The 25,155-nt window shown below is 49.4% G+C and overlaps 1 protein-coding gene across 1 annotated transcript; it reads right to left on the bottom strand.

Annotated features, from left to right (window-relative positions):
• Window positions 1-1,963: 1,963 nt before the first annotated feature.
• Window positions 1,964-25,096, bottom strand: C2CD2L (C2CD2 like). Its single transcript, XM_035140026.3, has 14 exons — window positions 24,722-25,096; window positions 14,050-14,145; window positions 12,390-12,509; window positions 11,926-12,036; window positions 10,094-10,210; window positions 9,233-9,347; window positions 7,836-7,959; window positions 7,454-7,518; window positions 6,973-7,100; window positions 5,948-6,110; window positions 4,648-4,746; window positions 3,715-3,848; window positions 3,271-3,544; window positions 1,964-3,126 (listed from the first exon to the last, which is right to left on the bottom strand). Exons 1-14 carry the CDS (start codon window positions 25,094-25,096, stop codon window positions 2,903-2,905), a joined length of 2,145 nt encoding a protein of 714 aa, XP_034995917.3. The 3' UTR covers window positions 1,964-2,902.
• Window positions 25,097-25,155: the final 59 nt, after the last annotated feature.

Genomic DNA, 25,155 nt, shown 5'->3' with positions numbered 1-25,155 from the left:
GAGACCCATACCCATCTGCAGCCAGAAGGCTTCCTCTGTCAGGATCCCTGACATCAATTTTTAAGTGTGCAAAAATTAAATCTGTCTGCATGCCCATCAAGTCTGTAGTGAAACCCTTGCATTTTAAAAAAAAAAAATTGCCAAGAACAATGCCTAAGTGCAGGCAGCCCCTGCCAATCATCCGGTTCAAGCATACCACCACTGTTGCAAATTTATGCAGCCCCAAGAAGCAAGCCTTATGAAAACAAGAGTGGAAGAATAAGTAGGAGTATTATTATTATTTTTTACGACTGTGATCCCGTATTTTTTTTTTAAGACTGTGATCCCGATCTATACCCCACTCAGAAATGCAAAAATGGCCAGAAGTGCAGAGAGTAGAAGAAGCCCCTGAAAACCTCTAAGGAATCCATGATTAGTGAACTGACAAATTAGGGAAGATGGACAAAGTTGCAGTGTTCAAACTGCTTAATTCAAGTGAAGGGGTTTCGCCCAGGAGATAAGTAGGTAGGTAGGTGAATTGGGGGGGGGATTAGGTGTGGGGGGAGCAATGCACACAGCACAGCCTATCTTCACAGTTCAAATGGACTGGGGGGGGGGTTCAACTTGTACTGTACTGCCACCACCATCCTCCCTTGGTCAACATGGGCAAGTGCAGCTATCGGTTTACCCTGTGCACAAATGGCTTCCAGAAGTATCTGCCTTCTCCGTGGCTGAAATAGCCTTACAGGAACATACCATGTGGGCATCCCCTGGATAAGAACCGCCACACCTCCCCATTATTATTTTTTATCCAATAAAGACCAATTCCAATAATTTGTTAAAATGCGGTGGAGTCTCTGGTCCAAGGCTGAGACAGCCATTGTGCAGCCATTGTGCAGACAGAACAGTCAGGTTGTTGCAGTCCTCCAGATGTTGCTGGACTCCAACTCCTGCCCTCCCGGATCATTTGCCAGGCTGGCAGGGCCTGGTGGGAGTTGTAGTGCAACAGCAGGTTCTCCACTAGTGCTTTAGCAGGAAGGAAGTCTCTGGGGATGGGCAGCAGCTCAACATCTCCCTTTCCACAGTGTTCCTTCAATACCAGGGCTGGGGAGCCTATGGGCCTCTAGATGCTGCTGGGCTGAAATTCCCATCACCCATGACACAGCTGGCTTCTGTGAGCTGCAGTACAGCAACAACTAGAGGCTGGCAGATTCACTATCCTGTCGAGCTGCCCTTGCTCTGCACTGCCAGAAGTCTCCCTACAGCACACCCTCCAAGAGGACTTCTCCCCATAGTTTCTTCCAACCCCAAGACAGAATCCAGCCTCTTCAGCCTCTGCCACTTTGAACCACAATGAAGACAGAGACCCCAAAACTAAGAGGGATGGAGGGCTACCTTCAGCCTACAATGGTGACAGAGGGGGTCTGCAGAGGGGACAAGGAAGCCACAACTGCAGCACAGCAAGGGGTTGCCTAGGTATGCTTTGCACTGCAGAACAAGCCATGATTTGCCAAAAGGATGCAGCTGGCCTCGTGTAGGGGAAGACGATGGCAACTTCGCTTGAAGACACAAATTAGAGGAAAAAGGAAAAACGGAGGGAGTAGACACCATGAAGCCAGAGGCTGCCAGTGGCCCGGTCATTGCTGGCCAAGCCTTACCTCTGCAGAACTCAGATAGGATTGCTTGGATTCATTAACCCCACTATGGCTGGGCTTCTCCAGCATCTTCCTTGGACTAAAATGCCCTGCAGTCTCTGCTTCCAAGAAAAATACATTTTGTCTCGGGCAAGTGTCTTCCGCAATTGTTGTAAAACCTGAGTACTGAATTTTTGGATGACCCAAGTGTTCGTTTCCTTAGCCCCTGCCCCCACCCCTACCCCTCATCCGTTTTCAGTAAGCTGCAGGGAGGGACCAGCCCAGCCTAAGCAGATCCCTCTCTCCCTCCCTCCCATCCCTCCCTCCCTCCCATCACACACACTGCCTGTCAGGATACGGCAGGATTTTACAAAAGGTGCTGCTCAACTTCACTCAGGTACACACAAGGCCTCATTTCAGGAGAGCTGCTTCAGCCCTCTGCCCTACTCAGAGTCAAGCACAAGTTTCTGCTGGAGTGACCTTTCTCCGGGCTCAAAGGGAGTTGGGAAGCCGTTTCCTGCAGCACCGAGTTCTCTTCCATGCCCTGACGCAGGGCAGATCAGCAACCGTCCTTCCACATAAGCTAATCCCAGTTTGTCAGAGAGAAGGTTCAAAACACAGAAAGGGCCACTTCTTTCTATAGAAGGCAGAGGCCTCCCCCTGCCCAAACACTGTGCAGGGTCCCCTTCTCATCTCCGTAAGACACAAGCCAGGTAAGTGCTGGTGGCAGCAGATGCCTCTGTATCGGAGGGCCACAACTGGGAGTTCCTACTACGGTGACCTTCGTTGCCTCCATGGAAGAGGAAAGAAGCCACTGGATTCCTCAAGGAGGCTCATCCAGTTTGACATGTCCACACAAATTGGGCAAACACCAGCAGCTTAGCCAAATAAGCTGGAATCAATTGATACCTCATTCCCTGTAACCATGTCTTATACACATGCCCAGCACAGAGAGAGGGGTTCTTGTTAAGCCAACCACCAAAGTCTCCTCCTTTGCGCACTCCCAGGATTTCAAATTCAGGCTGAAGGTAGCATGGGGGGGTCTGCATCCCCCGCCACGGCAAGACAGTGCACACAGATCAGCTACAAACAGGGCCATTGTGTGCCATTTGTTCCTCTGGGAGGCAGCGGCATTCACAGTAGCTACGTGGCAAAAGCTCCAAACATCAAACACCAACCATCCAGGTAGACTCTGGAGGAGAGAGAAACTGGGCTGTGATGTAGATACGGAGTAGGGAAAGCTTCGACAAAAGGGGGCTCCTAGAGAACAGCGTTTGACCACTGACGTCTCAGTGCTTGTCCATGGCCAATGTACTCCCGTTGGCCTTGGGTTTGGGCTTCGACTTGAAGGAAAAGCGCTTGATGAGGCGCCGAGAGAAGCTGCCAGATTTTTTCCTGCCAGAGGAGCTAGCACCGGCATTGGGCAAGTCATCATGAGACTGGCTGAGGCCGGCTTCCTTCTGCTTGTTCTTCCTCCGGAAGATGAGTTTGGTGCCACTCCGGAGGAAGTTCACTGCAGTGGGAGAGAGAAACACGTGAACATCCAGGGGACTCTGCCACATCTTATGCCACCATCCGAGCTTCTCTGATGCCAAAAGCAACAGGGTGAAGCTCTGCTGAGGTTCTGGGCACCACCTGGGCACACACACAGCCTCACCTTTGTGATCTTTCAAGCTCCTGGTCTCCAGAGCACCTGTCGAGCCTGTTTCGGATTCCACATCCTCCAACGAGGGCCTTTCGGAGATGTCCGAGCGCGTCGTCTCATCCAGCTCCCTTTGGGCAGAGTATGAGGCTTCCAGCTGCTGAGTGGCATCTGTGGTGCTCTGCCCATATTCAGATATGCCGGTTGCAATAGAGTCATCCTGGAGATTGCCCTCCAGCGAGGCAGCGTAACCAAGAGAGAGAGCCATCTCGTCTTCGGCAATTGGTACCTGGGGTTGGGTTGGGTAGGCGAGTGAGAAGAATGATCCAACAGAAGCCAAAAGTGGTCACTGTCTCCCTGCCCCCACCCTCTGATCAGGACTATCTCTTCCTTCCTCTTCATCATTCAGGGCTTCCTAAGAAAGGATGGCTGACTCCAAGCAAGTAGATAAGCAATTACCTTGGAAACTCCCGAGATTATCAGTGTACTTCGCTTTGTCGGGGTCTTTTTGGCAGGTTTATTGGTCAAATCTGTCAGCTGCCTGATTGCCGTCTCAGCCACTGGGTCCAAGCCATTGGATACGTGGCTGCTTCCTGGAGGAGACACAAACACACACACATGCGTGGATATTTGAGAGTCATTGTATTGTTTTATGGGGAAAGTGAAAAAAAGTGTGGAAGACCTTCCTTCTTTGCCACTCGTACTGTCTAGAGCAGGGGTTCCCAAACTTGGGTCCTCCAGCTGTTGTTGGACTACAAGTCCCATCATCCCTAACTAGCAGGATCAGTGGTCAGGGGTGATGGGAATTGTAGTCTAAGAACAGCTGGAGACCCAAGTTTGGGAAACACTGGATTGGAGGTCCAAACTGATCGAAACAGATGTTGAAGTGCAGTCTGCTTTTAATATACAAGGTGGGCCAGTTTCTGCACTCTGTTTTCACCCCATCTTTCCTCCAAAGGAATTCGGGGTGGTGTATGTGGCTCTTGCTCCCTCCCTTTTCCCCACCTCAGTTTTATCCTCTGAGCAATCCAAGTAGATTAGGCAGAGGAGATGGTGACTGGCCCATGATCACCCAGTGAGCTGCATGGCTGTGGGGGGATTTGAACCCTGGACTCCCAAGTACTTAGTGCAACACTCACAATTACGCTACACAGGCTTCTCAGTGGCTCATCCTGGTCTCCTCCCAGACAGGAACAAAGCAAGCCAGCAAGAAAATAGATGAGGAAGAGGACAAGCTTTCCATGGGTTCATCTCCAGCTGGGCCCAAAGGACTCTTCAAGCATTTCCCTGGCATGATGTGGGGCAGGGAAAGGGATGCCACTTGGCCTAATCCTTGCAGCTCTTTCTAGTGTGATCAAGGACAAAAAAAAAAATGGCTCCCTGGTGACTTACTACTACTGCAGGGGGAAGAGCTGGGACAGCCATTTTCTGGAAGCATCGTGGTCACTTTCTCTGTCACTTCCACCTTCGATGGAGACCTTGAGGGTGAATCTGGGCTCCAAAAGAAAAGGGGTGCAAAATCAGCAAACAGGGTTGCAGGACCCAATAGATGCTTCACACACAAACAAACACACACCCCTTTCCAGGCTTTCTTACAATAGGCATGTGGTTCACTTGCTGGGGAGGTGGGAGACTCCCTGCCCTGATAGAACTCAGTATCCAGTATCCTCAAAGCAGGCGTGCTGTTATACGTCAGAGTGATACTGCTGCACAGGGCCCAATATCCAAGGGAAGGCAGGGACTTCAAAGCAGAGGGGTTGCTATATAAACAACAGCCCTGAAGGAAGCGGGCCATTTCCATCGGGAGAAATCCTCCTCTACCCACCAAGTATGTTTTGCCTGAAAGCGTTGGATGAACTTTAAGACAAGGCTCATGAGACCTCAGCCCCAGAAATATAGGTGAAACCCAGAAAATTAGAATATCATCGGAAAGTGCATTTATTTCAGTAACACAATTTAAAAGGGTGAAACCAATATATGAGATAGATGCATGACATGCAAAGCAAGATATGTCAAGCCTTTATTTGTTGTAATTGTAATTATTTGTTGTTAGGCGGCTCAATTATAAATGGAATGTAATTAATGAAATGTAATAGCGATGTTTATTTTTGTATTATTGTAACTTTTTGTTTTATTACTGCAGAATTTCCAAAAGAAAGCATTTGTAAAAATAAAAATAAAAATAATAAGCTGCATTACTGAAATAAATGCACTTTTCGACAATATTCTAATTTTCCGAGTTTCACCTGTAGAGATCCACACCAGGGACAAGTAAAATATTACTACTACTACTACTACTAATAATAATAATAATAATAATATTCTGTTTATACCCTGCAGTGAGGAGGTCCTTCTGCCTCTCACAGCACTTGCTGCCAAGTGCATCTCCTTTACAAATCGGTCACCAGCTACTTGCTGTATCTCTCCAGATCCTGGATAAGATGCTCTGTTTCCAGAAAGGTGTTACTCCCATCACTATGGCCCATTTGGCAAACAGGCTGGGTTCATAATAAATTGCTGGTGCCTCTCCAGCAACTGCAGTTCCCTCTTGGCTCCCTTTGCCATTCCAGAGGAGCAGAGAAAGCAGCACCACTGCGCTTGTGAATGAATTAACACACACACACACACACACACACACACACACACAGAGAGAGAGACAGGTGAACACACCCTGAAAGCAGGGTCCCCTTACCAATCTTGCAGTCCATTTTGGGCCTGGACTGGATGGTGGTGACGGTGGTGACAATGGTCCCGTCAGGCATGATGGTGCGGTCCATCTCAATCTTTTTGGTGGGGGTGATGCTGGTGCGCAGCGAAGAGGCCAGCTGAAGCTCCGGCAGTTCCTGATAGAGCAGCTGCCAAGAGAGCCAAATGCAAACCCTTCAGACAGACAGAGGTGGGGTCACATGGACACACACCGGGGGTGGCACTCAGCTCAGCAGCTCCCCATCAGCAGAACCAGCTTCCCTCCAACAGCGGGTGATCTTCTTGCCCCAGAACAGGAAGAGACCAGCACCCCAGAACCTGCCTGCTTTGCTCTTTCTGCAGCCAAATTGCCTGACATAAAGCTGGCCTGGCCTTGGGAGAGGGATTTGCACGCAGAACAATAACAACAACATTTTTATTATTTGTTATTATTTATTGAATTATATATACCCGAAGGTCTCAGGGCGGTTCTCATAAATTTATATTTATATGCCACCAAACTGACTGGGTTGCCCCAGCCACTCTGGGCGGCTCCCAACAGAATACTTGAAACATCAAACATTAAATACTCGGGTTTCACCTGCAGCTTCTCCAGGCAGAGCTGAGAGAGACTCCCTGGCCCAAAACCCTGGAGATGCACTGCCAGTTAGTGTAGGCAATATGAGCTAGATGGACACAAGGGTCTGACTCAGGATGAGGCAGCTTCCAGTTGGTTCAGTTGGGAGACAAGGGTCCGTGCCCCTCAAGGGACTGTGGCAACATCAAGGAAGGAGGCCGGCGCCTGTGGCTAATGGCTCTGAAGCAGGGGTGGGGGTGGGCGGGGGACCCTCCAGTAAGTTGCAGCTGGACCACTTCAGTCTCAGTCTCAGTCCCTTGCTTCTCCCTCCCCAACATCTGCATACAGAATCTCAAACTGAAAGAGGGAAAGCCCTGCAGAGGCCGCTGGTTATTCTACTCCAGAGATTCCTGCATGGAATCCTTGCCCCTTTCGCCTGTCACTTCACACTTCACCTCCACTGCAACAGCTGCTCCTGCAGGCAGCTTCCTGACAGCTCCTGGGGTCAGTGCGTACTGCCGCTGTCCCCGTGGCTCTTTGGAGGGGGAGTCCAGCGGAATAGTGGCAAATCCCAAGAGCACATCTGCAAGAGAGAAGCAACAAAGAGGGGACACAAGTGGAGATTCTCCTTGGTTCCAGGCGCTGGCAGCAGCCCATGCTATTCCAACTTAAATCATAGAAACAGAGAATTGTAGAGTTCAAAGGGATCCCCAGGGGTCATCTAGTCCAACCCCCCCAAATCACTGATCCCTTCTTCCAAGTCAGCCTCCAACCTAGCTGCTCCCACTGACCACTCATTAATATCCAGCCACCGCTTCTCAGTGTCCAGCCAGTCCCTGACACTTCATTTGAGAGCCGCCACCAGGCCCAGCAGCCTTGGCCACCCACAGGTTACAGCAATCCTCAGCTCCATGGCTGGTCCCAGAAAACACTTACCTTCTCCAGAACTGCTGCGCCCAAGCACACTCAGCTTCAGCTCTCTGCTCCTCGATCCAAGCTCCCTGTCCAGGCACAGGAAGAGGAAACAGGCATTCAGCGGTTTAGAACACTCTCCCCCTGCAAAACACGGGCTCCTTCTCCCATCCTCAAATTTGAGGTCCATGAGTAGTGCTCTCCAGGGGAAACGGAAGCTGCTCTGCCCCCTCTGGGTGGAGGTGCTGAAGGGAAAGCATTGAAGTGCTGCAGCAGGACACACAGTCCAAGGAAGTTGGCTGCAAACCAGAGATGGCGCTGCCTATTCCAGAAAGCCCTTGGGTTCTGGCCAGCCAACACACCCTTCCCCAAATATGCAAAAGAACAAAAAACCGCTGCTCCTTACAGAACGAGCTTGTCTGCCCACTCCACTTTGGCTGCAGGGCTGGAGCTACTGGCTGGCACCAACTTCGTCCTCTTCAGCTGCCGAGGGCTGTCCAGCTCTGCCACGCAACACAACTGCCCACTTCCTAAAAGGGACAGAGAGCAACATTGGGGTGAGGCCGTGCAGACACCTGAGAAGCCTTGGGAGGTGCTGCCCAGAAAGAAGAAGCAATAGGGGCCACTCGCTGAGCATCACTAGGCTGAGCAGGGATTTGTCTGCCCAGCCCAACTCACCTGGATTCCCACCCAGATCTTTGCACATCTTCAGCACATGCATGGCGGACTGGAAAGGAAACCCGCACTTCTAAAGTCACCCATCCCCTGAAATCCGGCTCTCCCTTCAGAGTCTTAACCCTTTGAAAAGCCCCAAGCAGGTGGCTATGTAGTGATGCTGCTTACAGAATCGCCTTCACCCCTTGGCAAGAGGCATGCTTGGTTCTGCAAGTGAGAGGTGTGACGAATGTCCCTCTCTCTATTACTAAAACGCGACACAGGAATCCAGAGGTGAAGCCACACACACTCTTCTCCCGCCGCCTCCCAAATAAACCACTTTATACTTGGGAGTTTATAAGTAAAGAGACCCTCCTTCCAGCTCACGTGGCCTGATATCAAAGGAAAAACTCTAGGCTGTTTGAAAGAATAACCTCCTGTCACCAGTAAAGGGTCCCTCTCGGGGCCTGATTCCCCCTTACTGTAAAAGTTTGCCCCTTTCCACGCTGGCAACTTGTGGACACCTCAGGTTATCTTTCTAAGCCTCCTCAGTGTTACTCTAAGACACAAACTTTTGCCTCCTTTCCTGAGCTAAGTTTTGTCCTCTAATGAGTTACCACTTCTGTGAGTCCTGATACCTTGCTGGAAAAATAATGGCGATACTTCTTGGCACAAAAGAGAAGAATTTTATTAGAACATAGTTATTTATTTAACATTTCATGTGTTTATAAGATTCATTTCGGATGTAGGTAATCTCCGTCAAACACTTAACATCTAGCCTTCCTGAACCTCATCTAGATCCCCACTCTCCTGGCCTCTCAACTCTTCTTCACATCTAACCACTCCCTCCCCCTCTCCTTAACTGACAAAACCGCTACTCCCTCCTTTTAAACTGGGAACAGACCCGCCCCCATCAGAATGTTATGTCAGTCAGGCTGGAGGTGGATTAACTCTTTTCCAGCCAGGTAGGAATAGATATTTCAAAACCGTGTCAATCCGTTTACAAGAGGATGCAGCCAACATTAGGTCTTCACACCTAGCCCAAAGCTGGCCCAGGATGCCCCATGCCATGCCTTCAAACACAGGTGCTCACTCCCACCCCGCAGAGCAGCCAAAGGCCTGAAACATCTCCTGTGCCTGCAATCATACCTCGAGTCTCCTCAGAGCCCAAGTGCAGAGCTCGCAGGTGCTGGAGAAGCAGCTTGGGCACCACTGGGGCAGCTGTGCTGGATGGGGACCCCTGGGAAAGTTTACTGCAGGACACCTGAGATAAACAAGGAAGGAAAGGACATGAGCAGGGAACCACTGGCACATGCAGTCCCAACTCCCTCAAGTCATGAATGGGGACCTGCAGAGGTGGTTGGACCGGACCACAATTCACATCAATCTCAATCATTGGGCTAGGCTTGATGGGAGCTGGATTTCCAAAACTCCCCATCCTTGCTGTAAAACCAAATGGCTGACAATAAATGCCAGCTACATCCAGGGGTGTGGATAATAAATAAAATAAATAAATAAATAAATAAATAAAATCTTATTTATTTATTTCCCACCCATCTGGCTGGGTTTCCCCAGCCACTCTGGGCAGCTCCCAACAGAATATTAAAAACACCATAAAACATATAAAAATTCCCTAAACAAGGCTGCCTTCAGGTGTCTTCTAAAAATCAGATAGATGCTTATTTCCTTGACATCTGATGGAAGGGCATTCCACAGTGCGGGGGCCACTACCGAAAAGACCCTCTGCCTGGTTCTCTGTAACCTCACTTCTCCCAGGGGGGGGGAGCCGCTCCTTCAGGTATACGGAGCCGAGGCCGATACCAAACTTCCCCCGCTCGTACTGGGCTAGAAGGAAGAGTCCCCTCACTCAATAGCAAAGAGGCAATTTTTTTCCTGGTTCCAGGTGAGGCTGTCCATGAGCCTTCCCCTACCACCACCCCCTTACCCAACCCCGCAATCACACAGCAATTCCATGTGGGGAAAACACGCCAATGTGGGAAAGATCTTTACCGCATTGCTGCCAGCGACACAAGCCTTCAGATTCACCATCATGGCAGGCTGAGTGCTGACGACAGAGTCCTCAATCAGGTCCTTTATGGTGGACAGGTCCACTTTCCCGTCATTCTCCTGGATCACAAAAATAAGGTCAGAAAACAAGCCCAGAAGGTGGAAAAGATTGCATTTCTTGCAGAGAGTGTCCCTCCTTTACAGGAAGGTTAAAAGGCACCTGCAGCCAAAGGGAGGCATCACTCTCAAGACTTCCACTGACCCCAGGAAAGGAGCTTCTATCAAGTGTTCCGTGTGTGTGTGTGTGTGTGTACTTTTTTTAAATTAAATTTTCTATTTTACAATTTAAAAAACTGATTTAAACATCCTTAATATATTAATGACTTCCCTTCTTCTCTTTCCCCTGGTTCATTTTGCATATCATAAATCCCTGCATATTTTACTAAAACAAAACCATTCAGTATTCCACTATCTTTTATTTTTATTTTTTAAAGATTAAAAATTATCTTAATTGATTCCTTAAAAAAAATACAAACAACAACAAACAATAGTATTCTGCTATCATATCCATCAAAACTTATTTACTTTGTTGAATTTATCTTAATGCTGCCAACATTTTCAAGTGTACACATTCCCCCCCCCCATATATTCAATAGACATTTTCCAATCTTCTCTAAACGTATGTTCTTCTCTTATTCTAGATGTTAAGTCTGCAAGCTGCACCCTCCACTGACCCCGGGAAAGGAGCTCCTATCAAGTGTTCCTATAGCACCATCTGGGTGCCAGGAGTTGTAGAATACAAAGCTTTCATTTGAGCACCCCACGCAACGCAGGTCCTTTCAGATTCATGGGGCATCCTGAGCAGGTTGCAGAAATGGCCCGCTGAAAAGCAAGGCAAGTCTGGCAGCACTTTCCTATGCTAAGATGTCTCACGTTATAGAGAAGCCACATTTGCTCCCTCTGAATGTAGCATCACGTTCAGCAAGCAAGCCCATGTAGGTTTGCATGAAAGACAGGGACATATGTCCACCCTGCTGGAGCATGGAGGTGAGCCAGGACAAGCATGGTAATGAGTTTGGTTCTATTACTGATGGCTTGAATCAGAGTAACAGATTTTCAGCACGCTGCATGTCTTCATTAGCTGACCAGCAGTAGTGGCTGGAACCCTTGGTAGGTGAAACCAAGTAATTCTAGTTTTGTCCCCATCCTCCTCCCTTTTGAGCTCTACAAGGGGCCAAGGAGGAGGAAGCTGACAGCCAATGCTGATAGTTGTAAGGAAGAAGGCAGGCAAGTGGGGGCTGGCTGAAAGCAGACTGAAATGGGGAAGGCAGCCCCCCCCCATTTGCCCTGATGGAAAAACATTCACTGCTTATCACTGCTGAATATTTGTGTTAAGAGCAATACCCGTTTGCAAAGGGTCACCAATCAGCTTCAGCATAATCTGTACTTTTAACTTCCCTCTGACCTCCCTGGTTACAATTCTAGCCCCCCGTTACCACCGGCGCCACTCCCCCGCCCCCCCATGTGTATATATGACTGCAGTTTTTTGGAGAAGTCTCCATGCACCGCATGAAGTGGGCTCTAGGTCATTAAAGCTTTTGGCATAATGAACTAGTTGATTTCGCCAAGTTGCTTTGCTGTTTCTGCTGCAATCTCACTAGCCTTGCACACACAGTAGCCAAATGAGGGGTGTGACACTGAGCTTTCTCTAGCAGGAGGGAAGAATTCTAAAGCAGTCATGTGTGTAGAGTCAGGACCAGTGGAGTCCTCTGGCTCCTCCTTGCAGAACAGGCAAGTGTGACCTCCCACCCGGCATTCCTCATCTGTTTGCTCACTTCACGTAGCTGGAGCCTTGGAACGACGGACAGGTTCAGCTCTGGTCTGTCTTTGAATGCCCAGGATACCAGCAACCCTTCATCTTGAATCTCCTCCAGGTGGATCTCCAACTGGCCCAGGAAAAATAAAAGTCTTGTCATCACCACCACCACCACCACCAGGAACATCATCTGCACCAAGATATTTATACCCACCTATTTTGTATAATCTGTAGGCTGGCAATATTAATCCAAGTAAACAATATCACAACCCAAGCTTTTATGCAAAGTAGACTTAAGCAAAATAGGCAGAGGCCTCTACCTGCAGATGCGCCCAGGCACAAACACTGCTAGCAGCAGCCTCTGCCTACAATAACTCAGAGGGTGGCCCAGGGCAAACTTCCTGGCAGGGGGGACGACACAGAGTGGTGGAGTGGGCAGGGGTGGGAAGGAGAGAAAGCCTCAGATCCCAGCCCCACAGTTACCTGGGCCTGCAGCACAGCCAAGGTGACGTGATAGGTGTCCATGGAAACGGCAGCTGGAGACTGCTGAGTGACTGAGACAGGGAACTGCAGGGTGCTGGCAGAAAGGTGGCAACACAACATCTGGAAGGAGAGTCGGGAAGGGAGAGATGGTCATTGTGCCCAGCTGGAGGGCCAGCCAGAAGGCAGGTGACAAAGAGCAGCAGGCAGTGAAGACGGTTCAGGGGAACATTCAGGGGTTCATTGTTACCACTACGCCCAATACCAGACACCTCCTTTTGGGCATAACTAGGGTTAGCTGGTAGGGGGAAATGATTCTATGTTTTTATATGTGCTGGAAGCTGCCCAGAGTGGCTGGGGAAACCCAGCCAGATTGGCTAGGTATAAATTATTGTTGTTGTTATTTCCCCAACTACATCTCTCTCATTTTATACATAAATGTAAACCCTGCACTCAAGCATGTGGCCTTGGAAGGAACACCTCTCCCCCCCTCTCCCCCCTGCATGCTTATGGTGCAAAGTGGGGGACACTCATTCTCTCCACAGCAAATGTGTTTCTCCTCATGCCTGCTGAGAATCATGGGTTCTCTTCTGATTTCCTGCCCGGATTCTGCCCTGGTCTTCTCCATGTCACGGCAGGAGCTTCCAGCCTCTGCTGCTGCGGCAATTAAACATTCATGCAAGACTCACTGCCTACATCCTGCACAGAACAGCTAACTCTTCTTTGATTGCCTGTTGGCCTCCACTTGTTTCTCATGATGCTCCTTGGTAGCTTTCCTTCTCTGTTGCTCTCACACCATCTCTCTCTAATCACTACTAACTTCTCGATGATGTTTGACCTTCTCCAAAATATTCCCTTTCAGATCCGCTGCCTCACAGCCCCAGTGTCTATGGGGAATCCTTTTCAGACAGAGGGCCACACATTCCCTTCTAGGCAGCAGCTAAGGGCCACATGCCAGTGGTGGGTGGGGCCAGAAGAAAAGTGGGTGGAGCAACAGATGCTATTTTGACTTCCATACAGTAGGCTTGCTTACACACCCCTCTAACCTCCACCCAGGCAAGCAACAATATCAAAGGGCACATTCCAGCATGGGAAAAAATTTTCAAGGAGGACACGGAGCAGGATCTGTCAGGGGTGCGGCCTAGGAGAGTCCCAAGGGCCGGATAGAGAGGCCTGCAAGGGCCGCATTCTACCCATGGGTCTGAGGTTTCCCCTCCCTGGTCTAGGCTCTTGGTTGAATGTTAGACTGGTAGTTTTCAGCAGGTATGTTTTCATCCGACACTGAGAGGGTCAAGAGCATCTGTCAGGAGGTCTGTGTAGCTCCTGAGACTGCCAAATCTTCCTGCCCACACTAAACAAAGCTGGGCAGGCCCAGGGCAGAAGCTCCTTTAAGCAACCATTTCAGGAGTGCAAATTAACACAGGAATCTGCAATCCAAAAACAGAGCCTGAACATTGCAAAGAATGGCAGGAAGAGGGCAGGGCAGCTGTCTGGATCAGGGCGGGCTTTCCAGTGGTTTGGTTCTGAGCACTGAAGGCCACTGGCTAGCAAATTCCGATTGGCTTTCACTGCTCCCCCCTGATCTAACATTGTGCTCCCCTCTAAATGTGGTGGCAGGGGAACGTAACAGCACAAGGATCAGAATGTGACAGCAGCAGCCTACCATACTGCGATCCGACTGGTCCGTGCACGTCACGTGGTCAATCTTGACAGCCGGTAGTTGCTGAGGACTCTCCTCAAACGTAATCTGGACTGAGCTCTGGGTCAAGAAGAAAAACTTGTTACTCCCCAGGCCAGGAAACCCCAACACAAATACAGTCATACCTTTGTTTAAGTATGCTCCGGTTTGAGTACTTTCAGTTTAAGTACTCCGCGGACCCGTCTGGAACTAATTAATCCACTTTCCATTACTTTCAATGGGAAAGTTCACTTCAGGTTAAGTACGCTTCAGTTTAAGTACAGACTTCCGGAACCAATTGTGTATTTAAACCGAGGTACCACTGCAGTTGAAAATGGGCAAGGCAAGCTTTGCCACACCAGCCATGGCACAGGGGGTGGGCAGAGGCATTTCACAAGGCTCATGGACCACCGAGGAATCCCCTGCAAGCATCCAGATGTTGCTCTACTCCGGCTCCCATCAGTCCAAGGCAATGTGGCCAATGGCATTGTAGGAGTCCAGCAGTCCAGAGAAGGGCACTGTTTCTCCACCTCTGGCTTATGGACTCAGAATTGACTTTCAAGCCAGTTATTTCCAATTCTCAGTCCATAAAGAAGACCCTAGCAAGTCAGACCTCCCCACCAAGTTATAGTCCAAAGAAGCTTGAGAACCCCCAAAGGCAGCATCTAATAATAAGACTTTGCATTTGTACTGTATAACTCTTCGAAATGTTCAAAGTGCTTCACATACATTATCTAGTTGGACTCTTTACAACAACCCTGCAAGTTAAATCAGTATTACTGTCCCACCCTACCCACCCAGTGTTCAAAATTAGCCAGGCGCCAGGTGCATTTTGCAACTGGCATGAGTCCAATTGCGATCACCTGGAAAACTCTGGATGCCAGGTTTACAACTGACATTTCCATCTGGCTGACCCTTCCAGGTTTCTTAAACAGCTAAGCAGAAGAGCTTATTTATTGCATGTATATCCTACCTTTTTCACCAAAGAGTACATGGTTCATGCCACAACCCCCTCCCCAGTTAATCCCTACAATGACCCCATGAGGCAGGTTAAAAGGCTATGACTGGCTCAAGGTCATCCAGTGAGCTTCATGACTGAGTGGGGAATTGAACCCTGATCTCCCAGGTCCTAGTCCGACACTCTAACCACTACACCACCTATGGGGCAGCTCTATAAATCAAGCAGGTAAATAAATATGGTGAAAGCAAAATGTCACTTAGAGAAGGGTCTGAAATATTCTCCTTGAAGATTGCATTTGTTTTATTCTAGATTGTTTTATTTGATGTTTTAAATTTAATGTGTTGTAAACTGCTTTGAGATTTTTTTCTTTAAAATATAAAGCAGTTTAGAAATTAAATGAATACTGTAATAAATAATAATAATAATAATAATAATAATAATAATAATAATAATATATCACCACAAAAACACTCTGTTGTGGCATCGAAAACCTAGGTTTAAGATGCCATTTGGCAATTAACTTATACATCTGAGTTTCTAACACTGCTGCTCTCCCATAATTCATTGGGGAAAAGGAGAAAACTTGACTTCACTGCAGAAGTGAGGATGAAGCAGGAGAATTCCAGATTCAAGTGGTACTGGGGCAGAGGGAGAGAGGACCACACAGGTTGAAACCATAGTTTCTGGCTGGGGTTGTGTGCTGCTGAATAGAAACACAATGGGGAAATTTGGCAGGTGAAGCTTCCCCCAGATGTGAGCAATAAGAAGTCTGGACCTGTGCGATTTTGACCCGGTAAGCACCATGCAGAAAACTAGATCAGGCAGCTCCGAATCAATAACTCCTCTAATAACAGCCCTGCAGTGGTTGCCTGTTTGGAAAGAGAAGAGATTGGTGTGCCCTGCTGGGCAGTTCTTGGCAACAAGGCAAAAGTGAAGGCAGGAAAAGAGAGTTCTGTGCTTCACAAGCAGCAGGGAGAGCTCCCCGTTTGCTGCAGTTCCTCCTCTCAAGGTATTATTTACTGTGTGCCCAGCAGCCAAGGAGCTGCTGTGAAAGCAGCACTCCCCTCCATTCAAATCTCAGATCCGTAGGCTGGCCAAGGCAAGCAGGTTAAGCAAAGGCAGAGTTGCCATGGGAGCCGGGGGTGGGGTGGGGAAGCTGGCCCAGCGAGTGGCGGCACAGAGGCTGCCTCCGCACTCTGCAGGACCCTGGCAGTCACATTGGACAGTCTCTGAGCAACTAGAGGAGAGGAGAGGAGAGGCTGGCTGGCTGGCTTCCTTCCAGTTTGTTGAAGTGCCCCTTTCTCTGGTCGCTGGGATCCACTGAGGCAGATCCACTCACAGCCTTTCTCTGCTGCCACCAACTTGGGGAAGGAAGCCTCCGCTCCCGTGGCTGGGACTCTCCCCAAACAGGCCTTGATCTCCAGGGAGAAATGCAAACATTGGTTGCTGGCAGTGAATTCCACTCTGCAAGAGGGCTTGCCCAAGAAAGCAGCTTAGTCCAACCTGGAGGAAAACAGGTTTGGCTGGTCAGCTGCCATTGCCCTGCAGGGAGAGCAAGGGAAGGCCTCCCTGCCCCCAGTCAGAGGCACTAAGGCCATCACCTTCCTTGCCAGTCCAAACAGACACTGCTGCAACCTTCCCCCTCCCTCTTCCATTGAAGCACACAGCAAGGAAGGGCAGCTCTCCCCTAGGCTCTTGAGGTTATTCAGCTCTCTTGTTGATCCAGCCACAAAACACATCTTCACCAAGGCCTTCCGGACTGTTTCTGGATCCAGAAAAAACTCCTGGTCCTTAGCAAAGCTGCCTTATAATGAATCAGACCATTGGCCCATTTAGCTCAGTGCTGCCTACACAGACTGACAGCAGCTCTCCAGGGTTTCAGGCAGGGATTCCCTCCCAGCCTTACCTGGAAATGCTACCTGCATGAAAACCCCGTGCTCTACCACTGAGGTATTCGGGCCTTTCAGGCCATACTCCCTTCCCCATCAAACTTTCTGCAAGCATCTCCCAAGACAGTCCTGCCCAGCTCCTCCTGCGCATTCCGCCATCTGCTTCCAACAACTCTACCCATCTGGTGGCCCTCAGAGCAGCTCTATGTTCCTTCTAATCCTTCATCATGATCCACTTGTTCTATATGGCCTTTGGCACCATCCCTCAAGTCCTTTCCTCCCCTTCTGAAAACCAAGGTCATATAATTGGAGACACAACCTCCTATCCATGTTTCACTTCCACCTTGTCTTGAACCTTTAACCTGCAGGTCCCTGCCCAGAAAGACTCCACAAAGCACCATCAACACTGAGAGCATAACAACCAACAACCTGGGCAGGTCTCCCTAGAAAGACACAGGTCACAGCTGTCAACCCTCTCTTTAGGCAGCCCTGTTCAGGGAGGCTTTTAATGTTTAATAGATTATTGTGTTTTCTGTTGGAAGCCGCCCTGAGTGGCTGGGGAAACCCAGCCAGATGGGCGGGGTATAAATAATAAATTATTTATTACTATTTATTATTATTATTATTATTATTATTATTATTATTATTATTATCATCATGCTGGAAATTCCCTTATTCCAGCGCCGTTTCCCGCTACTATCCTGGATTGTTAGATATACCATAGACCAGGGGTCAGCAACCTTTTTCAGCTGTGGGCCGGTCCACCATCCCTCAGACCATGTGGTGGGCTGGACTACATTTTGTGGGGAAATGAACGAATTCCTATGCCCCACAAACAACCCAGAGAGGCATTTTAAATAAAAGGACACATTCTACTCATGTAAAAACACACTGATTCCTGGACCGTTCGCGGGCCGGATTGAGAAGGCGATTGGGCCGCATCCGGCCCATGGGCCTTAGATTGTCTACCCCTGGCTTAGACTGTCCCTGGGACAGGTGAGGCTGCTGATCCCTTATTTTCAAATCCGAAAGTTGACAGCTATGACACAGGTACACCTTCAGACGATGCTAAGACATGCCCCACCCCCCAACAAATCAGTGAAAGGTTGTTGTGTGGATGTAGATTGAAGCATCCAATAGCATGTTTGCATCGCTTCTTCTGTTAGTTTACAAAGGCTGAGATGCCTATAAGGCAAGCATCTCTTTTTCACAAGGTTTTGCCTTCCCTGGGATTAATCTTCCCCCAACCAACAACAAAAAAAGTCATTTATATTTATAGTTTGCCACGCTCTTTGGGAGAGATGAGCCTCACACTGGTCGCCTGATTCCTTGACAACCTTCTTCAGCATAACGTATTTATTTCTAATTTCCAAATGTATTTCTGCATGACTGCATCATTAAATATCAGGGTGGAAAACCATACAAATAATCACAAAAGTGACTGGCTAGTTAAAGAAAAAGGAAGGAAAAATGTGAACAGCTGCACAGCATAATAAAGCCAAGAGCTGCATGGAAGTTAGCAGCATGAATGCCTGCCGAATCTCTGCTCATGGGACAAGTGACACTACCGGTAAATTCCTGACTTCTGATTGAGGCTGGTTGGATCTGTATACCATGGGGGACAACTATAACTGTGCTCCTGCAGACGATCAAGCAGTGATACAAGGGCTCAGTTATCCTGGACCTAAGCTGTTCAGGGCCTTGTGGATCAACACAAGAGCCTTGAACCTACCCAGGTAGCTAATGGGCAACCAGTAGAGATATTTTAGCACAGTCATCACATGCTGTCAGCCACCTGCCCTCATCAGCAATCTAATCACTAGCTGGAGTTTCCAGGCACATTGCAGTCACCCAGTCTAACACATGGACTACATTGGGTATCATGAGGCTTCAGCAGCTGTTTGCTTGCCTTGTGGAGTGGAGCACATTGTGACCAACTTGATGAATCCATGACTTTTTGTGTGGAGCAGGGGAAGGGGGTCTTGTGGCTCTTCCGTAAGCCAAGCAAGTATAAAACCTAAAACCCAGAGATCCATTCTGGAAGGGAAGCACCTTGGACAGCAGCCACCTCTAGCATCCAGGTTTCTGAGGGCAGTAGCTCCAGGGCACCACTGCTCAACTAGTACAGAGGGCACAAGATCAATCGTGAGCCTTCATTCTCTCCAACCGGTGCCTCTTGTGCCAGCTCATAACTAGAAAATGCCTAGAGATAGGTTTGGATTTGTTCCGAAAAAGGAAAGCACCTGCTAACAGAAACAGAAACTGGGTGAAGAGAAGGTTGCAGAGGATGGCAAGCATGCTGTGCTATTAGGGTCTCTAAGCCACAAAGCCCCTAGGATGGAGGAAAAGGCAGCCCAATCCTGCCCTGCTCCAGTCAGCTCTGAGCACCATCAAATGACTCACACAAGTTATCCGAATTGGCAAAATTCAGCAACATTCTGACCAGGGCAGTTAAACACTTTAATGCTTGGAGATCGAAGTTAAGTCAAGTCCTTTTCAATGTGGCCAGTAAAGGTCTACTGTCAGCCTTACCATGATGCTAACAGTATGAGTCCTCACAGCAACAGAGACAGCCAAACCATCTCAGGCCACCATGTGTGTTGCCAGCTCTATTTTATCTCACGTAAACTGGCTCAGTATAAGGCAGATTCCAATCTGTCCATCATCTGCCCCAGTACTGTCTCTTTTGACTGGCAGCAGCTCACTGAAGATGTAAAGAGCTGAACCTAATCACCTGGTGAAGGCCAAGCAAGTGCTCTGCTACCACTGAGCAATGCTCCTTCCCCAAAGGGCAGGAATGGTGATCCCTGGACTGCTCTAACAAGAAAGAACAACGCAGAAGGAGCAGAAGTCAACATCTAAAATAAATGTGAGAATTTAACACAAGAGAAAACAACTGTAAGGTGCAATCAGGGCATTTTTTCTAGAAAAAGAGGATGCTGGGGCTCACCACAAACTTTCCCCTTGTTCTGTAAGAATAGCAATGGTGCTCACCTGAGAAGTGCCAGAGCTGAGCTCCGGCTGGAAAAAAAGCCCTGGGTGAAATAAAAATGCAACCTAGGAAATATACAGTTGGTTTCTGGTATGGTTTCATCAAAGCCAACAAGAATAAAAACTGGGAACATGAAAAATTATGAGAATTCTAAACCCATTACTATTAGGTTGATGTACCTGGAAAGCACAGCAATAGCAAGAGAACCAGCAAAATCCAGAACTCTTGAATACTCAGAATATTCAGGAAGGGACAGAAAGCCTGCAGAGTATGACCCAATATCTAGAAGTAAGGTTTCTTCTTTCATAAATTAACCCTAATCTGGTTGTGTAGGGTTCCCTGTATGCCTTCCAGAAATCTCGGGATGCATTGTCATCTGAACAGGATGCTTGTGAACAACAAAAGACTGCTATTTCATGAGTCCCCAGAATGTGATTCCCATCTGCTTGGGCAGCAATAATGCTTTAAGTCATTAAAATATGAGCAGGAAAGATGACAGAAGTTCATTGAGTCAGCTGTTTGTGATAAATCACTGGAAGATGTGAAGCCCGATGGCTCAGTCCCTTCACACTCCCAAATGCAAACAGAGCTTGGCCTCAAACTCTTGCCGTCTCCTTCCTGCACATGCTGGTGGAGAATTAGAGGGAAATGGTGAGGCAAAATATGTAGAATATTAAGTCTAGTGCACTGTGAAATGCAAAAAGGGAATGAGAGGTGGGGGGGGGGAGAGGAAGAGAAGTTCCACATACATCCACATCTTTTCCACCCAGCACATTTTTAAGGATTTTCATTTTCATGAAACTAAACAAGCATCCAGTTCTCATTAGCTCTCGCATCCAGTTCTCATTAGCTCTCCCACCCGCCTGCCCGGCCGCCGCCCCCCAATCATCCCAGGGTTTTTGTTTTTTTTCATGAGCTAGATTTCTGTATGGCTTCTCTACAATTCAAATTGCTAAGAGGGGGAAACTGTGACATCAGAAGGAGCTAAAAATAATCCTATCCAGAGGGGACCTGAGATCAGTTGCCTCCAAAAGAACATTTATCCCAGATTCCTCTTGGATTTTCAGAGGGAGAGAGAGAAGTTTTCATCACTGATTGCACAGAGAAGGATCCAGCCTTAAGCCCCTCCTTGCTCCCCAGATGAAAGATCATCATCATCATTGCAGTCATTGTGGATTAGGCGGGGGGGGGGGGGTAGAGAGAAAAAGCTTCTTATTAAGAGGCCAGAATGTTTTCAGTGGCAAATCACCAAAGCCCATCAGTACTCTGCTGAAACTGAATTTCACCTATGTTAAACGAGAGGGCTGGCAGGTAGTACAGGAGCAGCCTCCTCTTTGAAAAGAAACTCTACAAACAGGGTCGGTCCCTTCTGGAGACCCCCCCCCCAAGCTTCAGCCTATCCTGAAAAGCTAGATACTGGTTGCCAGGCATGGAACATTCCAGCTATGCCAAGAGAGCCCAAGCAGACATGCAGGGCAGGTTGTTGGGACTACAGAGGAAAGATGGAGCAAGCAACTGGGCTTATGATGCTCTTTAGCAAAGAGAGAGAGAGAGAGAGAGAGAGAGAGAGAGAGAGAGAGAGAGAGAGAGAGAGAGAGAGAGGAGGATGGTGTCTCATATTTGCCAGCTTCCTTCCATAATATCTGTAATGAAGAAGGACCCCAATACCTACATACGGTTTTGGTCACATGAAACCTGCTTGTTTTTGAGACCACAGAAGCACCTCACAAAGGGCAGGAAAAGCTCCTGCCCAGTTTCACACGCTGATCAGCTGACAGCTTGCAAGCTTGATTAGGTTTCTGCCCTGCCGCTGCAAAGGTCATTACCGGTTGCTCTTTCAATCTGGCTCCGGTTTAAAATTCAGATCTTGCGGAAACAGCTAGAGCTGCCATCTTTATTCTATTCCTTTTGCTTCTAACGTTGCCTCCCACCCAGTGAGCTAGTCATGCCTGCTCCCTTATCAATCTCCTCACTCTGGCTAGTTGTGAGCAGATTTCTCAAGTAGGTGGGTGTGAACCTAATGCATACCCCAAGTTCTTCCAACAGGCTTCTTCACCCAAGAGGATTTTTCTGCCTGGGAATCTGTCTAGTGCAGGAAACCATGCATACAAATCATAACATATTTATATTCTGCTGCATATGGTTACAGAAGCATAGAACTGTAGAGTTGGAAAGGACGCTGAGGATCATCTAGTCCAACTCCCCCAACCCCCGCAATGCAGGAATATGCAGCTGTCCCATACAAGGATCGAACCTGCAACCTTGGCATGATCAGCACCATGCTCTAACCAACTGAGCTATCCTGTGTGTCCAAGAAAGGCATTTATGGCTCCCAGCCTCTGTACAGGTAGCAAAACAGAGAAGCACCTGTGACATGCTATGGAGTGCAGCAAACAAATTGGAATGGGTTCAAAGGATGCCAAAAAAGGTGGACCATGGAATGGAAAGCAAGTTGTCCCCTGAGGAAAGCTTGAAGGAACAAGGTAGGTTTAGCTGGGAGAAGAGAAGACTGAAGAGGGGGAGGAATGTGGAAGTACTCTTCTTGCAGGCAAGAGGCAACGACTGGCATTCTCTGCAGCTCCAGAAGGCAGGACTAGACTGAATAACCTTACATTACAGGAGGGGAGATTTGGGCTGAACACGAGGATAACCCTTTGGATTGTAAGAGCAGCTTGGAAACAGAACCAGCGACCCTGGATGGGTGGCTGGGCTCTCTCCTGCTGGAAGTACTTGAATAGAGGCCACCCAAGTGAGGTGGATGAAGCAGCAGAAGCTCTGGATTTCCAGCACTGAGGGAGTGGGGCTGGACAAGGTGTCCCTCCCTAGTTCTATCTAGGTACACAAAAGACTCCTGAGGAAGAGTCACCAACTCCCAGAGGCCACCATGAGATGGGGAATCGCAAGTACCGGTTGGCCCACATCCACTATGCAAGTTTATGATGAAGCTGCCCTGCGCTGGCTTAGACTCACTCTCTCCATCATCGTATTTGTAGTCACACCAAATAGGGTGACAGAAATGCAACAGTATCAGAAGACAGCTTGCATTTCCTTTAACAGGTAGGGTTGCCAGACTCGGTAGAGGACAGGACTTCTGTGCCTTTAATTGCCCTGCTCTCTTTTGAGTCTGGAAACCTTAAAGAGAAACCAGCAGACCCTTTGCTTGGAAATTAAACAAAGGGTCTGCTGGTTTCTCTTTAAGGTTTCCAGACTCAAAAGAGAGCAGGGCAATTAAAGGCACAGAAGTCCTGTCCTCTACCGAGTCTGGCAACCCTATTAACAGGATGCTGCATGCAATGGGTGCTGGGGCAGAAGAGAGACAGCAAGAGAGAAAAACTCACACAGGAAAGCCTTGGGTTGGGAAGGGGGAAGATCTGAGGGAAGACTGAAACAGGAGGCCCTTAGGAAGGTGCTTTCCATCCATACACAGCTGCCGTTGCAGTTTTCCTTTGGATTTGGTATCATTTACTTTAAACAAGACGCAAGTGAAGGTTTCAGCTTGCACTGGGAGGAGTCAGCCTGGCCTCTTGTACATACCAAAATGCCACTGCCCAGGCAGCCAGGAGAGTGGGGTGCCTGCCCATTGTGTTAAAATGCCTTCTTAAAGAGCAGCTCCTTCCCCCCCCCCAAAGGAAGATGAACCCAACTCCACCCTGTTATCAGTGCAATGCTCTTTAGTATAATTGCAGTCTTGGTATTTTGCCCTTGTTTGCAAACTTTCGCCACCCCAGATGGAATTGCAGTGACCTTTGGCTGATGTAACAAAACACTTGATTATGTAGTTTACAGGAACACCAAGGAAGAGGGTTCGGTTCCAGGAGTCTGCCAACTGGAGTCCCAGCACCTGCAAGACTGAGAAGCCCAGGAACTTTGATGCACAAGGGTGGCACATTGCTGCCACCCCAGCCAAGCATCCCTTTCCTCCCCTACTTCTTTACTGGTGCCAGAGTCAACACAGAGTCAAACTGGTTTACTCTCCAGGAAAAATCAGGGCTGACTTTCCATTTATTGCCATTTTTATTGGAATAATGCCCCCCCACTTTTTTTTAAAAAAAAAAGCATTTCGAAATTAGAGGAGAGGGAGAATGCACTAAACCTTTATACACCAATCAGAAGGGAAGCAGTTCTGGGGGCTTTTAGGTTCCCCAAAAAGAGAAAGGAAAGGCATATACAAGCAAGAAATAAAAACTTTCGCCTCCCCTTCCTCTCCAAAGGACGATACCACCTAGAGGCAAAGTGCCCCTGCCCGGTCGCTGCTCCCTAACCTCTGCGAGAAATTGGCCTGGCTGGCGTGGGTGGACAGCGCCGGCGAGGAACCTACTGCTTTGCACAGGGGCGGGCAAAATGCGGGGGTGGAAAGGGATCTCCTGGCGGCGGCGGTGGCAGGGCAGCTCCTTGGGGAGAAAGTGGAACCCGCATCGCTTTCGTCTTTGCTGCTGCGTTTGGCTCTCGGGCTGAACCACCGGCAGGACTGCTGGGGACCGATCTCTGAACAGGTGCAGAGTGCTTCCCTCTGGCATCAGGTGCCACCTCGCGCAGGCTTCAGCCTGGGACGCCCCTTTCTCCGCGGGGTCCGGCAGTGCCGGGAAAGAGCAGGCAGTCGAGGAAGGCTGGCTCGAGGCCCAGGTGGCTCACCTGTCACCCTCTCGGTGTCACCCACTGAGGGCGCTGCCCAGACGCACCGCTTGCCACCCCTCCACACCGGGACCCCCTGGGGCCAGGCAGTCAAGCGCCTGCCCTCGCAGCCTGGGAATGGGTGAGGGTGCTGCTGCCAGGGGACCCAGTCCCCACCCCGTCCCGCCCCCCGGCCTTGCTTACCCCGTGCCGGCGGGCCTGCTCGTTGAGGGCTCTCAGCCAGGCTCGCTGCCAGTTATCGCGGAAGGCTCGGAAGGCGAAGAGCGACTCCAGCAAGCCGCGGGCCCCCGCCGCTCCCTCGGAGCCGGCCCCTTCCCGGGCCGAGCCCAGGCGCCGCAGGGATGCCCAGAGGCCGGCGGCCGCAGTCGCAGCTCGGCCCCGCGACTGCAACGGCGGCGGCGCCTCCTTCGCCGGCCGGTGCCGTCCACGCCACAAGCCGCGGGCGAACTGCAGGAGCCAGGCCGAGACGGTGAGCAGCGAGGCGGCAAAGAGCAGCACCAGCGCCGCCCAGCCCAAGCTCAACCCCGGCTCCGGCTCCGGCTCTGGCTCCGGCTCCATGGCGGTGACTCACGGGGCGTCGCGGCACATCGCGCTCCCTCCGGGGCAGGGGCGTCGAG

This window comes from Zootoca vivipara, chromosome 14, assembly GCF_965207765.1.
Source record: "Zootoca vivipara chromosome 14, rZooViv2.hap1.1, whole genome shotgun sequence".
NCBI classification, from domain to species: Eukaryota; Metazoa; Chordata; class Lepidosauria; order Squamata; family Lacertidae; genus Zootoca; species Zootoca vivipara.
Note: the sequence above shows the minus strand (reverse complement) of the source record. Positions and strands in the feature narration are given on the sequence as shown.